Below are 16,548 nucleotides of genomic sequence, written 5' to 3' on the forward strand. Positions count from 1 at the left end.
CGCCCCACTCTGTCTCTCTCTCTCCACATTAGAGTTGCTTCGTTGTGACCTTCTCTCTCTCTCTCTCTCTCCATCTCGCTCGTTCGCTCGCTCTCGCTCTCGCTCTGTCGCTCGCTCTGCGTCGTGCGTTGCTCGCAATCTCGTCCGCACAGATTCCTCCCCCCCGCCCCCATCTCCGCTCCTGCTCGATCGCCCCCCAAATCCGTAAGTCCTTAAGCCCTCGCGTCGCAAACCCTAATCGCCGCCCGGATCGCCGTATCTTTGTTCGAGTCCGATTTTTCCCCCCCTTTGAATCCGCCCGAGATCTCTGCTCCAGTTCCCGTACGATCTCGCAGTGTTTTTTTTTTTTTTTGGCTCTTGGCGATTGGTGCATCGGGCTCGCGTGAGCGCTCTCTCGAATCGGATGTGTCTGGATTGTGGTTGCATGTGGACGGAGTCGATTTTTAGGTTTTTTCGCGGGTTTCTCGCGCCGGGCGGTTTGGGGAATTTCGTGGGTTCCTCTGTCAGTTACCGGGAATTGGTTGTCTTGGTGTGAGGTGGCATTGGTGGCGGTGGATGCTTTCGTGGGTCCCGTCCTTTTGATGTCGGCAGTGAATGGCTGTGGTCGGTGATGCTTGGACGGGGTCGACGAGAGTTTGGGTGAACAGGGGTCCTAGGGTTTGACGCGTGCGTCCGGGAGAATTGTGAATGGGGGTGATCCCCGTAATGCATGTGTTGGTGGATTTTTGTTTTGTGGCTCGTTTTCTTTTACGTCTCGTTGATGGATGTGGTTTTCTGCCTTTTTGATTCGTATAATTGAAGAAAGAGTGAAAAAGGAGGAATTTTGGAAGTATTACATGGGAAAACATGACAATCAAAGTGGCATCATGGGATGTTGTGTGTTGAGATCACTTGATGATTGAATCTTCGAAGAATTCAGGGGTTTATATTTTGTACTGTGTCTTTTTCCCTTGTTTTTTTCGTCTTCTTTTTCCTGGATGATAGCTTGACTGAGTCCTGACTCTCACTTTCTTTTGTCTCAGGGAAACCATGAGCGATCAGGGAGAAAAGACATGCCCTCTCTGTGCTGAAGAGATGGATTTAACTGATCAGCAGCTGAAGCCTTGCAAATGTGGTTATGAGGTCTGATTAACAATTATTTGTTCTGGTCATTCCGAACTCTTTTCAAATTTTAAGAAGTATAACCGCCATGAAGCACACGCTTTTTTGAAATATATGAATTCATATAAATATATTGCCACTTGCATTCAGTTAAAATCAGCTAGGTATGAAATAATGTCGTTCCTTTTTTTCCTTCTGAAAGAACCCGTAATTCTTGAAGCCATTGATAATACTTCGATTCAGTGTTAATAGGATTAATATCATCCCGTTGATCAGTTTCCAGAGCTTTCAGTAATGATTGACACAATATTTTCTACTTGGATTTGGGATCATCATTCAACTTGCTTGGCTCTGGCATCATTTCTCTGCTCACACCTTATGGGCATGTCGACAAAAGCGAAACAGTTCTATCTCTCATATCGTGCATACGCATTGTCAAATGTTTTTTTGATCTTTTTAGGGGTGTCCTCCCTTCTATTGGTGATTGGGTTGATTTTGTTTTGTTGTGATGTAATGCCTGGCGCTTGTTGCTTTTTCTGAGAAGAGTGGCTATTCCCTTAGTTGTAAATTTTCTTATAATTTATGAGAAAAAGCAGTAACAAGTCAATAGAATCAAACAATAGCCTGGGGTATATATCGTGAAGCTTCCTATATAATTAATAATCGAAGCCCATGGCAATCACGTGACTTCACTCTATGGCTAATGACACTGTCCTGGAAATGGAGTCATCCCATTCAGAGTGCACCTGTAATCTTAATACGGTCTATATGTAGGGGCTGCTGCGATCTGATTTGATCATGACCCAACTGTGAAGTCTCCCATTTGTTTGATTTGGTCTGTAGGCAGTCAATTCATAAGGTGGCTCCACTCTATCCACGTTGGCTTGACTATTTAGTCTGTCAATGTTGTAGTGTAGCCTATTTTAAGTTGGTTGGCAAGTATGATACGACTCATACTATTCGCGTCAAGCTTTAGGAGAACTCGTCAGTTATATAGTTCCAATATGGTCAATATAAGGTTTTTCTTTCTATGTGGGTATGACTTGATTTTAGTGGTTGATGGCTCTTTGAGTTGCCATTGGCACAAAGTGAGTGATTGCTACATGTCTCGTTGGCATTTTGCAGATCCTTCATGATTCTGATTCTGCTCTTTCTAATGCTTGTACCTTCATAAAGGACACTATGGCAATTTTCTGTGTGAAAATTTGATATTATGTGGATTGTTTTGCCGAGTCCGCAGTGACAATAGTAAGGATTTTGTTTTAGTACTTCATAAGTTATAAACCTGAGGAGCAAGGTCGATTGTCTGTGTAAAGTGGTGTTATATTTACTATTTGTTAGTTTCTGTTTGTTCTGCGTTAAAACAGCTTGTTTGTGGTTTCTGTTTGTTTCCGTTCTTAAGTGCTTTGTTCTGCTTAAAAACATCTTGTTTGTGGTTTCTGTTTGTTTCTGTTCTTAAGTGCTTTGTTCTGCGTTAAATCATCTTGTTTGTGGTTTCTATTTGATGACAGATATGTGTATGGTGCTGGCATCACATTACGGAAATGGCAGAGAAGGATGATTCAGAGGGTCGTTGTCCTGCATGTCGTGCCCCTTATGACAAGGAAAAGATTGTGGGGATGGCTGCAAACTGTGAGAGGTGTTGTTATTTATAAAGAGACATTACTCTCTCTCTCTCTCTCTCTCTCTCTCTCTCTCTCTCTCTCTCTCACACACACACACACACACACCCAAACATGCATATAAACATGCACGCACACAAAATTGACGTCTGTCCTCCACAGGTTGGTGGCTGAAGTTAATATGGAGAAAAAGAGCAAATCACAGAAAGCAAAGACAAAATTATCAGAGGGGAGAAAGCAACTTAGTAGTGTGCGTGTCATTCAACGCAACCTGGTTTACATAGTTGGTTTGCCGCTCAACCTGGCTGACGAGGATGTGAGTTTTCCTCTCTCTCCTGCTTATCTATGTACATGAGAATTTTAAGTAAGAATCAGCAATTATGCATATTGTTCTATTGCAGCTTCTCCTACGGAGAGAATATTTTGGGCAATATGGAAAGGTTCTTAAAGTATCAATGTCTCGGACATCAGCTGGTGTCATTCAGCAGTTTCCTAACAATACTTGTAGTGTGTAAGTACCCAGCACTTATGATGTCATGGTTTTATTTTTCTTGGTGTTTAGAAGTAAGGATTTTGTTAGCAAGACTTGTTAACCAATTAGCAAACCGTGCAGATGCATTGTCTGTTCATTTATGTGTTATGAATGCTTTGAAAGTTAAATTAACATAAATTTTATCTGTAATAAGTGGCAACATGATGTTAGAAACAAAATATCGTATATTTAACTTTCATGACCCATGCACTAGAGTTGAAGGGTAAATTCTCTTCCTGTGCTATTTGTTGTAGCATTTTTTTCCAAGCAATAATTGGCTTAAGTGTATAGATTTATATTCTCTTGCATGGCTTTTAAACTGTTCTGTTTCTTATTGTTAAGTCTTTTGTTAATGAAGACATTCCATTGATGAACTCAACACTGCTGTTGGCCTCCAAGTTTGCGGCGTCTTACTTTTGATGCAAAGTGGTTTTGACTTGCAATTGTTGTGAGCTTTCAACAGTGTCCACTTGTTTTGGGAGTTGAATTTTTTTGTAATGGTTTATGTGTTGGCCTGCAGTTTGGTGGATTGTTACATTTAGTCCTTTTAATTTACCCAAACTTATTGTTTTGGAAAATATGTTGTCTTTTGTTACTTTTTCCTTAGATATATTACTTACTCAAGAGAGGAGGAAGCAATTCGTTGTATTCAATCTGTACATGGATTTGTCTTGGAGGGTAGACCATTAAGGTAAGTTTCATTTTTTTCTCTCCGTTAACGTAGTTAACTTGACTGTCTGAACTTACTGCATCTCAGCTCTAAATTAGCTTATCAAGAAGTTGATTTTCAATAATACATGCAGGGTGTGCTTTGGGACCACAAAGTATTGTCATGCTTGGCTAAGAAACGTGGTATGAATATTAGTTATGTATGAGGTGTAATTGGCCTGACTTTTTTAACTAAATTTACTGAAGTTCTATAATGGAGTGAATCTGAACTGATGTTTGACTTTTCTGGTCCAGCCGTGCACCAACCCAGATTGCTTGTATTTGCATGAAGTTGGTTCTCAAGAGGATAGCTTTACAAAGGATGAAATAATTTCAGCCTACACGAGGTGGACTACCTTTTCTGGTTCTGACATCTGCCTGCTTTAATTTGTTTTTCCAATTTCATAGCTTGTCTCTCATTCTTTGATCTGGAAAATGAATTGTCTAGTGCTGCTTATATTTCGAGAGCAGGTGAAACAATGGGTCATCAATTGTTGTGGGGAATTGATAGCTTTTCCCATCTAATGTTGCTTACATTGCACCTTTAATTGCTGGTGGTATTTATGGAGCATCGCCAAAGTTTCATAAAGTAGATTATCTTCTTTTGTATTAGTCCATGAGAACCAATTATGCCATAAGTGTATGATGAATATAAGCTACTTATGGAACTTGTACCTTGAAATTTTTTCTGCGGATATTATTTCAGTTGATCCAAGCTTTCGATCTGTCCAGAAACATTGTATTTTTATCAAGTATCTGAAGCTGCCATGTTTATGCCTATTTTATTGTATTTGACTCCTGTTGATGTTGATTGATTTAAGGTCTGTATGCTCTGCTCAATACCACCCCCAAATCAGCATCTCTAGTTTCATGTGCTGATTTTGTTGGGTCTTGAGTTAAACATTCTCATCCTGCGTTTAACTGTATTGTGTTCTTGTTTGGAAGGAGCAGAGTTCAGCAAATCACTGGTAATGCAAGTACTCTGCAAAGGCGTTCAGGCAATGTGTTGCCACCACCTGTTGATGATATTTGTACTAACAGCTCTGCTTCCACAGGAAAACCTATTATGAAAACTGCCCCAATTGTAAGCTCTTCTATGCCTATTATAGAAATCAATATTTCTGGTACCTTTGAACTATTGTCCATTTGCCTCGTACTGTTCCATACTTCATCATGCACTCATTAAGTAGAATAGGCTAAGCATTCCCAGTGCATTTCTCCAGATGAATATTTTCAGGATATAATTATTTAATATTTTGGATTCTTTTTCCTTAATTAATTTTAGACAAAGCACAAGTATCTGAAATGCAACCAACAGTACTTGAACCAAATGCTTGATTCATAGTTTTGTTGCCTGTTTATTTGATTTGCAATTGGTGTTTTCTGTGGCAGACTACAGCGAGCGTTCTCAAAGGTTCTCCACCAAATGGAAGTAATGGCAGACCAATAGCTCTACCTGCTGCAGCCTCATGGTAAACCTTCTTCTATCTGCACTAATTTGGTTTTATGTATAAATAGCTTTCTTTTTTGGCTAGATCAAGACATGAACAAAGCAAGCACAATCTTTTTTGTTCCTTTTGTTATTGCTTAATTGAATTTTAATTTTCTTTTCTGAAATTGATCCAGGGGTACGCGTGCTTCCAGTTTCCAATCTTCCGTTCCTAGTTCAGGTAGTTTAAGTGGACCTATTTTGAAATCTGAGAATGTGGAAAGGACACATGGACCTTCAGCAGCAGTTGAAAGCACTGATCAGGCACCTGCGTCTCACAATTATTCAATAAAGACATCATTGGTCGAAGGGATTCAGTCAATATCTGCAAAGAGCTTAACGGATCCAATGAATACTTTGAAGCAACTTACTGACCTTCCTCCATCCGATAATTATATTGCATCAGACAGAGCTCTTAGTGGTTCAGCACTAAGCAGCCGTTTATCATGTCTGTCACCTAGCAAGGACGACATTGGCAGAACTAATGCGCTTCCAAGAGTAAAGAGTACCTTAGACAGTGCAAGAGTGTCATGCACTCTAGACCCACAGACAGGAGGAAATATTGGAAATGGAGATATTCCAGTTTTATGTTCTGATATTTCTTCGATGAAAATCACCAACCACTTTGAGCACGAGTCATTGAGGGTTGTAGGACCTAAATCACCGGATCCACTTCTGACAGGATCACCTAGGAATCAAGGGTCAGAAGAACATTTATACTTAGAGGAATATGGAGAAAAGGGAGGCAACAAAACTGTCCCACCTAGTCTTCGTGTGGATGTTTCTTCTGACCAGTGTCACCAGAATTTAGTGTTGCAAAATCAAGTGCCTAGTGCTTTGGCTGAGGTTGCTGAAGATGATATACAAACCTTTGATAATCAAAGACTAAGAGATCCTGAAGTTGGGCAAAACTCCTTTTGTTCATCTAGTCCGAATCACTCGAGGTCTCATTCATATAGACCCAGCGAGGCGTTTGGCATGAGGAGTTTAAATGCTGACCCCTTGCCTGTAAATAATACATTAAATGGTCACCATTCGCTACTTGCATCATGTAGTTCAACAATTTCTAATGGTTACCATGATAGCTTTGCCAGTGACTCTGCTGATCCTAATGGAGTTGCTGCAAGTTTCATTGCATATCCAAAAGAGGTGAAAGGAAGGCAGATGGGAGATAATTCTGCCATTGGTGGTGCCAGTGCTCCCTCAGATACAGGCGAGAGCAGCATAATCTCAAATATACTGTCCTTGGACTCTGATGCTTGGGATGATTCATTGACCTCGCCACAGTATCTGGCGAAACTGTTGGGAGAAACTGATGAACAGCCAGGTTCTATTAAAACATTGACTTCCAGGAAGGTTTCAAACATCAATCAATCCAGGTTTTCTTTTGCTAGACAGGAGGAGTCACTAAGTCAAGCATTTGACTTTGAGCCACCTTATGGTGTTCCTGGCCAACTATCAGGAAATGGATTGCTCCACAAGGATGGTGAAAATAGAGAGTCGTTCTCTAATAGGATTGGCATGTCTAATGGTTTTCATCATCAAAGTCTTGTCGATGCTGACAAGTTTTCTGGTAGTCAGTCTCTTATGTCTTCAGGAAAAAGTTCTGGTGAGTAGTGTTTATTCTCATTTGAAGTTTATTGGTGATATATATGTATATAAGTTGATTTATTGAAGGTTTTTGGTAGACTCGTCCCATTGAAGTTTAAGTATATGAACATATGCATATTAATATATGTAATGCGTATATGTCTGTCAGTTGTGACATATTATTCACCTTCTTTTCTGTCCTGCTTATTGTTTTATTATTCTGGTGGGTCACTGAATATAGATGGCCTGGTTTTCTCGCAATGCCCTCCTCGACTGCTAATGCAAACTTTATGCATATTAATATATGTAATGCGTATATGTCTGTCAGTTGCAACATATTATTCACCTTCTTTTCTGTCCTGCTTATTGTTATATTATTCTGGTGGGTCACTGAATATAGATGGCCTGGTTTTCTCGCAATGCCCTCCTTGACTGCTAATGCAAACTTTATCGTGGGTGTGGCATCTTAATATGTGGATTGTGCTTCTGTGGTACTTTAAACTAGTTAGGATTTCTAATTCTTTTCCTCGTGCATTTTCTGGATATCTGGTAATTTGTACTATTTCCGTCATACTATTGCTCTGAACTTTGTGGTTTCTTTTGTCCATATTTGTTGTTTCTCGGTTTAAGTGGAATAAGTTTGAATTTCCATCACTGTGCATTTTCACTTGAGTATGTTTGCTGTTACGGTCGTTGTGTATTTTGGGTGCCTTCTCCACTTACTTGTGCTTTGTGGCATGCATTCTAGTAAGTATTCTTCAGCCATCTGGCTTTCTAATGACCAATTTTCAGAGATTTTACTGCAACTTGAATGTTTTCACACTATCATCAAGAGTTAAGAGAAGGCAATAGTTAATTTGGTTGCATTTCTCGATTCTCAATATTCTTGTCGATCCTTTCTGGTCTCGCAACGGGTCATGGAGTACTGCGTTGCAGTTTTGCCTTGTCAAGTTCATCGATTTATTAATCTGTTTCCCTTGTATAAAAGTTACGATAAGAAGTTGCTAGAGGGAAGATTCATGGGTCCTTTGAAGGACCAACAGAAAGATGATGAACTGAGTTGGTATATCAGCATTTATAATTTCAAATAGCCGGTTGTGGATACATCTGGATCTCTGAAAAGTAATGCATTCTCACACTGCATGGGATTGGTAGTATTCTATGTTGCTCTCTGTTTTCTACTAAACTCCCTGTGACCATTGTTGTATGTCCTTGGCTTGCAAATTTTGTACATAATGAATCTCTTGTAACCCAAGAACTGTTAGTAAAGCAAATGATTCCAAGTCAATACTGGAAATTTCACGTTGGTTAAATGGTCACTTGTTTTATTCTTCTTTTCTTGTGGTATTGGCAAATTCCCAGTATGACCCTGTCAATTTTCTTTTAGCAGTTTCAAGGTCTCAAATGTTGGCACCTCCGGGTTTCTCAGCGCCCAGTAAGGCACCACCTCCAGGGTTTTCTTCTCGGGAAAGAATGGACCATTCTTTTGACTCCATGTCTCGTAAGTAGACAAATATTATATTAAATATATTTCGACATTTAGCTTTCATTGTATCATCAGTTTGTGCTGTGTTTTCAGGGAATCAGTTACTCGATACAACCTCTTGGTTGAGCAATTTACATCAACCACCATCAGCTGGAAACATTGGCAACACAGTGGATATTGAGTTCATGGATCCTGCTATATTAGCTGTTGGCAAAGGGAGACATCAGAATGGGCTCAATAACCTGAGCTTTGATGTTAAACCTTTCCCTCAGTCAAATGCTTTTGAGAGTGATTCTAGACTTCATTCGTTGATGCAGGGATCTCTCTCTCCACACCAGAACCTGACATATATTTCGGGGGATAATTATTCTACTCTTAATGGTACATATGGCCTTCCTTCTAGAATTTTGGACAGATCACAAGTAGGCAGCACACCTCCCTTTTCCCAGTCAACTCTCCAACAGGCTAGAAATGGTCTAGCTACAAATGTGCACTGGGATGGATGGAATGACATCCAGAGTGGAGACAGCCTCGGCATCTCTCAGCTCCTTAGAAATGAAAGGCTTGGACTAAAAAAATTTTATGATGGTTATGAAGATTCCAAGCTCTGGATGTCTGGTTCAGATCTCTATAACAGGAACTTTGGGATGTGATGCTTTGTTAGATGCAACACCTTTCTTGGTTGGCTTGGTGGAGATGGAAATTATCGTAGGTGGAGTGACAATGACTTTGGATGATTCCTTGACATTGAACTTTAGTGCACAGGACAGACTCACGAAAGCTCTCGATGGAGGCAGCCTGTTGAGGATCAACTCCCGAGTTAATGGGGGTATCCAATGCAGCAGGTAAAAGTGGACGTTTTGATTGTAAATGTGACTGAAGCTTGTAGCCTGCTCCCACTCTGCATCTTTTTATGATAATGTTGAAAGAGGATGCGGTTAGAATAGCTTTTGTCTCGAGGATATGGTCATCTCTTATTTGTGTATACAAAAGTTAGTATAGTAGTAGTTAGCGGTAATTTTCGAAGTTTTAAGGAAAGTGGAAGCATCATTTCTTGCTTGGTTTTGGTTGTCTTGGAATGATGGTAATACCACAGCTTTCTATGGCATGGTGGTTGTCTATATCTAATCCTCCTTCGTCTTTAGAATAGATCCAAGTTTTGCGATTCTCTGACCTGTTAAAAAGAAGTTTCTAATTGGTTGTCTTGCTCTATCATGCACTTGCAGGTGTGCGAGTTGTGGGCCGAATGTGGCATCAGAGTTGGAATAGTGATTGCTTCCAGATTCTGGCTGATGCACTTAATTAGGGGTTCTGGTCCTGACAAATATGAATTAATCCAGTTGTCACTCTCACAAGCTGAGATCTTAAGCGAGTCCTTTTATGGGTAATAGGATTTACAGTGTGAACAAAATACAAATGGACTCCTTATTGAGCTTTTTGCAATGACTTGCCTGTGAATCTCGTATAGCATAGCATATCTTCTGTAAGTACCCAATAACCTCTTCTGGAGTTTTTCATCTGATACCTGACTGGTATATTGTCCCTGGCGTGATACCCGAGTTAAGCAGTAATTGAAGGACACTAAGCGAAGTCAGTTGTTTCTTTTTACGCGTTGCAAAGTCATCGTGAATTCATGTTGTTGGGGGGTTGAGTTCCATGTTTGGAAACTGTCAAAACTTGTTACTGGCGACTGTGGTGGATCGTGTTTCTCGTGCCAAGTAGTATAAACCTTAAAAGACAGGTGGTCAGCAATCACTTTTGAGTGAGAACACGGGAAAGTAGAGGTTGTCACGACATTTTGGGACTAGTAAATCCTCATCTGTAGATAGTGCCAGCGTATGATGTGTGCAATGTACTTTCATGGGAACAGTCGTGGGGACTCGTATATATTTATCGTTCATTGTAGCCCCGTGTGGACTTAATGGCAGCTTCGAAAAGTCAGGGATACATCCCGAGATTTCTGTACCTGAGTTTGATCTACTTCCCCTTGGCAGGATTGTTATTTCAATCCTCTCAAAAGAGGTCAGTGGCGAGGACAATTTGACGAAACTGTGAGTAGTGTGCACCACCAAAAACCCAATCTTTCGGGCGATTTCTCGCCTTAACGAGTTCCTTCGGTCCCCGATCGTATGAACCTCAACTGTTCGCTTTTACCTGGTGAAATCACTGCTTGGACTGGTCCGTTGCAAGAGTTCATCCTATATATTTGGTGGCTTTTACTGACAAGCAAATCTCATTAAGTCATACTTAGGGAATTCGCCTTGTAGTTGTGAATATTTGTTATAACTCAGTTGTGAAATGTGAATGTTGCCGATGGAGGGAAAAAGCAAGAGCTAGTAATTGCACCAAAGCGGATCATGCCTGTCACCGTTGGAAGGACAATTGTTACCAAAGAATGATAACACAGGTCCCCCTAGGCCAGCCTTTTTTAAAGTAAAATCTCCCATCTGACCTCATCAGAATGACAAAATTGTAGCAATTTCAATTGCCTTAAAATATCCAGTTGGGGTATATGTTTAGAGATTTCTGCGGTTTTCTGCCACGAAAAAAGTTGTAAAAAAAATTCTATTTCTTAGACTAAAAAAGGGTGAAAAATTGGAAGCCATGTGATGACTAATGTGCCATCATAGGTCCTTGGGATGTCCACTTTTTCGCAGCTTGTCAAATGTTTATTTAAAGAAACGAAAAGATGTAAAGCTGCTGTAGGAAAAGCTTAGGGATAATGTGGATGACCCCATCACTTAAAAAGGTTGAAAGTGGGGGATCTATAGTAAAGAAGTGCTCCACTTTTGCTTGGGATCTGCGATGAAAATCAGTCATGTTTTGAGTTGTGGACGTACATATGCATTTGCACGATTGTTTGCTTATTTAAAATCTACAGATGACGATGGAGATATAAATGCGGATACACAAAATTATATAAAAGATGACATGACAAATCCTTATTGAGTGCTTAACTATGCTCCATTTTTTAAAATATTCAATTGTGATTTATCATATCATTTTGTGAATCAACTTTATCAATAAATAAAATAAAAATAATACGACGAGGAAAAAGTAATAGCTAGTAAATGTAGCCTCAAGATTGATTGCAACTTTTGCAAGTGGGCTGAATGAAAAGATAAAAAGGAAAGGTTGCAAATCCCAAAATCCAACTTAAGTTTTGCACCCATATATCAAATGCCATCCGGGCTTTTGAAAATCAGGGTAATTATAAAAAAAGTCCTAAACCTACTGTACTTATGTCAATTCAATTCTAAATATTTTAATTATTCCAATTTATGGTGGGTTTGGTTTGGTTTTTGGGGAAAGTCTTTTGAAAAATGCAAAGGCTTTTAGGTTAAAGGGGTTTTGCGAAATGCAATTAGTGTTTGGTAAATTGTAATTTAAAAGTGCATTGGGAAACAACTTTGGTTCAAGTGGTGTTTGAAAAAAATCACACTTTGTAAAGCACTTTTGTTTTGTTTTGTTTTTTTTTTAAACTCAAAATTGGCGAGGACTTAGCGGTTGGTGAGGCCAAATATGGCTGTCAACGAGCTAGATCTAGCTAGCAGCCTTCCCTAAGGTTGCCCGACCCAAGTGACAACCACCTATGTTCGAGTGACCCTGAGGTCACAGGACTTCTGGACCTGCCTTGGGCATAGCAAAGACAGAGCTGGAAGGAAAAAAATGAATTTGTATTCCAAAAATGTTCAAAGCTCAAAACACCTTCAGACCTGCCTTAGGCTAAAGGCCTTTAGAGGCTTTTCGAAATGCAATTGCATATTCCCAAAGCTCTCCAAAAAATTTGCCAAATGGTATTTGCCTTTGTCCAAAGGACTTTGGAGCCCATAGCCTTGTGGGAAAGTAGTTCTCAAACGGAGCCTTAGCCCTAAATATTTTCACGTTTTACCAATTAAGTCAATCCGGCCAATTTTGGTTGAAAATTGTTGACGTAGGCTCCGGCCAACCTCGACGCAAACATATTTTAATAATATTTTCTTTTCTTTACTCTTTTTTGGATTGAAGGTTGGCAAGGTTTTCTGGCCAACTCTTGCCAAATTTGGGCAAGGGCTACAGTGCCTTCGCCTGGCCCAGATCAAGCGAGGGCATCGTGGCCCTCATCAGAACTGGACCAGGGGCCGCGCGCCTTTGCTTTGCCCCATTGACCATAGCAAGGGCATCGGGCGAGGGCCACCATGCCCTAGTCTAGTGTTGGCGAGGGCCGACCCTCACCTGTGGCAGCCTTGCTGGCTCTCAGTCCAAAAAAAAGTAGAGAAAAGAAAAGAAAAGAAAAAACCAAAAAACCAAAAAAATATAAAAAAATCTAAATATTATTAAAATATAATTAAAAAAAGTATATGTCAGTACCAGCTGTGCTATGTAAGATAGCCAGCGTCCACGTAAATGATTTCCGGCCAAAATTGGTTGGATTGACTAAATTGGCAAAATGTGAAAAGGTTTAAAACTAAAAAAGGCACAATTAAATTGTAGGTTTAAGACTTTTTTGGTAATTGTCCCTTTGAAAATCTATAAATTTGTACGTTTTTTTTGTTCTCACTTCTCTTTTCTATGTACATATGTGTGCGGTGCTCACGAGGATCGAACCCCAGGCCTAATACTTTCCAGCCCCATCCCCCAATTCCTTTACTGGCAGGACCGTATGGCTGTTGGCCTGTAACTTTGTACTTTGAGCTTTGCCATTTTATTTCAAGTTGCATCCTTCCATCTTACTTATTTATCAACCTGTCATATAAGCATGGTTCCATCTCATTTTGCTCTCTACTCTGCATTTAGCTCCAGAAGGTTTGCATGGAGTTCTTTTTTCCCGAAACAATGTCTGTCAATGTGTTGAGTCCATAGCCCGTTTGGCTGTGAAGATGATTCCATATGTGATCATTGGCAGCAAGCTTAGAGTTTCAGGTGCCGTAGGCTCATGCTCAGTGTATTGCAAAATCTCTGTAAGTACATTAGATATCGTAAATTTTTGTGGTGCGAGTGACCAGTAAAACCTGCAACTATTTGTGGTATTAACACGGTTATTTCTCTTGTTATCAGGTCTAACTTTCTTAGACTGGCAATGTCTAGCAGCTATCAGTTGCACAGCTGGTTCACATACTCAAAGCTTCTTCCGTTTCTCAATGCTGCCCGATTTGGGTAAGATAGCTGTCATAATTTCTTTACATGGATCTTATAATATACCCAACTGCTGCAGAAAGCTCAACATTCTTTTCTTGCTTTGCAGATGATGGCAACGTTGAATGAAGGATTGTCACTGTTTGATGCAAATCTTATCGTTCCAATGTTTCAAATTGCTTGGACATTCTTTTCCATTTGTACAAGATTTGTTTACTTTCAGGAATATCAGGTCGTACAATTAGACAATCATTTTGTGTGATTCACCCATTTTTAGAACAGGTATCTGATGCACTGAGAACAATGTACGTATATCCTGGGAATGACGTCTGTTTTCATAGGGATTTCTTTGCTGGCACCCGATGAGTCAAGAGGTACCGAGTTTCAAGAGCAATGGAAATTCAGAGCATTACGTAGATGTAGGTTTACTTACACTTTTGTCTTAAAGTGAACTTGCTAACAAAAATTCTACTCTAATATCAGATACAACAAAGCAAACACAAAGAGTATTAAATTTTCTCTCTGTGAGTTTTCTGAGTGAATTCTCTGTGAGAGATTGTAAGATAATGCTTGTAAATTTGCTTTGAGCTTAATCTAGCTTTGAGCTTAATCTAGGTGTGGGAAATATTAAAGCGTGCGAGCGATTAAGCAATGAGTCTCCCCCCTCTCTCAATCGATCCATTGCAAGCTCTGTCCTTCCCACCAAAACCTCTACCTTACCCCATCGACAGCCGCCGGATCACCCACGTTTACGGCGGCCACCCTTTCCCGAGCAATCTCCAACCTCGACCGCATGTCTCGCGTGAAGAAGAAGAAGAACAGCAACTCCCTTCCTTATTCCTGACTTCTAAACTAATTAGGAGGTTGATTAAAATGGGCTCGGGACTTGCACATGCCGAAGAGGAAACACAGACTAAGCCGACTACTTTGCCAAATGAACAGTAATTGAGCATGCGATGCCACGCAGATCGGATTTTGCACGGTCAGAAAGAAACCGATTAAATGGACTTTGGCTCGGACTGAGACAAAAAAAGATCAAAGTATCCTATGTTGACTGTGCAAAGAAATAACGGGGTTCGACAGAGACAACCATGAAATCAAACAGTGCAAGTTGGAATTAGCCTAAAAGTAGAGATAATGACGGGATTTGAATGGGAAATACTATTTGTACTAGAAGTTTAGAATTAGTTGATAATATTAGTGGATTAGGTTATTAGATGCTTGTGAATAGAGAAAAATGGTGAGTAAAAAACGAGGGTTCGACAAGATTAATACTGAATAGTTGATACGTGAGATAAATAACTTTAAAGCTCCGAAAATAAGTAGGGAGCATGAAACTGAGAACAAATAGAAATTCTTAGGATGGAGGCTAGTCCTCATGAAGATGATGGGTTTGGCATTTCACTTAAGATAGGACACAGTAGTTCAGTTTCACGACATTAAAACGGATTCTTAGAGAGAATCAATTTGTCACGCCCCGATTCTCACCACGGAAGGGGAATGACACGGCCATCTTCTTACCCAAAGGACGCGGCCTAAAACAAAAACCAACACAAACCTGCTAGCACATTACACTTACACACACACACACATATATGATAAAATAGAGAGTTGTTTACAGGATTAGAGTTTCTATAATTGAAATAAATATGGACACAGATGCCTCACTTACAAGAATTTCGATCCAATTTGGGGCACAATAATTTAGTTTTACGATACTAAGACTCCGTTTGTTTTGCGGAAAATGTGACATTTCTGAAAAATGTTTTCAGGGTGTCATTTTCCAGGAAATAACAGTATTTTTCGGTGCTTGGCTTAAACCTAAATATGAATTAGAATATATTTTCTATTGTTTGGCATGGAAATCTGATTTGAGTTTCTTGGGAAAAGTTACCAAAAAATTCAATTTTGTTTAAAATATTTTTTTTCTTTTTCCTTTTTACTTAGCCGGCCACAAGCATGGTTGTCCATACCTCTTTTTGGCCAATTCGGGGTTAGCATTCCCTAGAACCGCTTCTCTCGCGCCGTCGTACATCTTATCGTCCACCTGACTCGCGACCCCTTGCTCAGCCTCCTTCCACTTCTCCTCGGCCACTCTCTTGAACTCTTCTGCTGCTGTCGACGGCGCTCTCTCCTCCGAGCCGCCGTGGCCATCTTTGGAGTCATAATGTTGGGTAAATTTCTACTTAAACATGTCAATTAGGAGCCACATAACGATAACAAGATGATATTTTATCAATCATCACCCGCCCCCCCGTAGCATCAGACAACTACTTGCCCAGATACACCAAAAGAGAGAAACCAGAACTTCGTAGGACACCATGCTTGTCCTTAATGAGAGAAACCTGATTATCCAATGTTGTGCAATTAGATTAATCTTTGTTCCCGGAAATTCCCCTCCATTTGCCTAGATCTCGTCAGACTGTGCAACAAATGAAGATCTGGTTTTGTGAATCCGAATGACGTATGTCTCCACCATCTACGTGAGTATGTATGTATATTGTACACAGTAGACGTGTGTATATATACTGGAACCGTATGCACGAAGCATGCTCCCTCCCCCCAACTCCCACCAAGCTTTTCTCCCACATAATGGAATTGGCTTCCAATTTAATTTCTTGGCGCGACCATTATCACTCGGAATTCAATAGACCCAGAATGAGAACCGTTAGACGATAAAAAAAATTCAGGAAACGATTTGAAAATCTGTTTTTCATAAGGACCAAATCTATTTATTGGCAGCATTAATTATTCATCGAACAAAACAGATGATCTCTACCAATACGTGTGATCCAACGGTTGATCCTGGCTTGAATTTCTATACGTTGCGGACTGTTTCATCACGGTCCATGTACAGCTGAATGCACGTTCCTATCGAACTGTGAGCCTACAAGTATACTCAAAA

The 16,548-nt window shown here is 40.1% G+C and overlaps 1 protein-coding gene across 3 annotated transcripts; it reads left to right on the forward strand.

The window, feature by feature from the left end:
- The first annotated feature begins 1 nt into the window (after position 1).
- On the forward strand, positions 2-10,077 carry LOC115670235 (uncharacterized). 3 transcript variants are annotated; one of them, XM_030591454.2, is made up of 14 exons: positions 2-204; positions 1,023-1,122; positions 2,613-2,740; positions 2,886-3,039; positions 3,125-3,234; positions 3,863-3,946; positions 4,059-4,107; positions 4,219-4,310; positions 4,909-5,047; positions 5,356-5,435; positions 5,590-7,061; positions 8,430-8,543; positions 8,622-9,373; positions 9,755-10,077. In XM_030591454.2, the coding sequence occupies exons 2-13, from the start codon at positions 1,030-1,032 to the stop codon at positions 9,179-9,181; spliced, it is 3,075 nt and encodes a 1,024-aa protein (XP_030447314.2). In that variant the 5' UTR covers positions 2-204; positions 1,023-1,029; the 3' UTR covers positions 9,182-9,373; positions 9,755-10,077. The 3 variants fall into 3 exon arrangements, with proteins under 3 accessions (XP_030447314.2, XP_030447311.2, XP_030447312.2); XM_030591451.2 differs by having other exon boundaries at positions 8,433-8,543; XM_030591452.2 differs by having other exon boundaries at positions 4,915-5,047.
- Positions 10,078-16,548: the final 6,471 nt, after the last annotated feature.

This window comes from Syzygium oleosum, unplaced genomic scaffold (genome assembly GCF_021117445.2).
Source record: "Syzygium oleosum isolate NSW1041296 unplaced genomic scaffold, Sole_v2.1 Sole_v2.20, whole genome shotgun sequence".
Classification (NCBI taxonomy): domain Eukaryota; kingdom Viridiplantae; phylum Streptophyta; class Magnoliopsida; order Myrtales; family Myrtaceae; genus Syzygium; species Syzygium oleosum.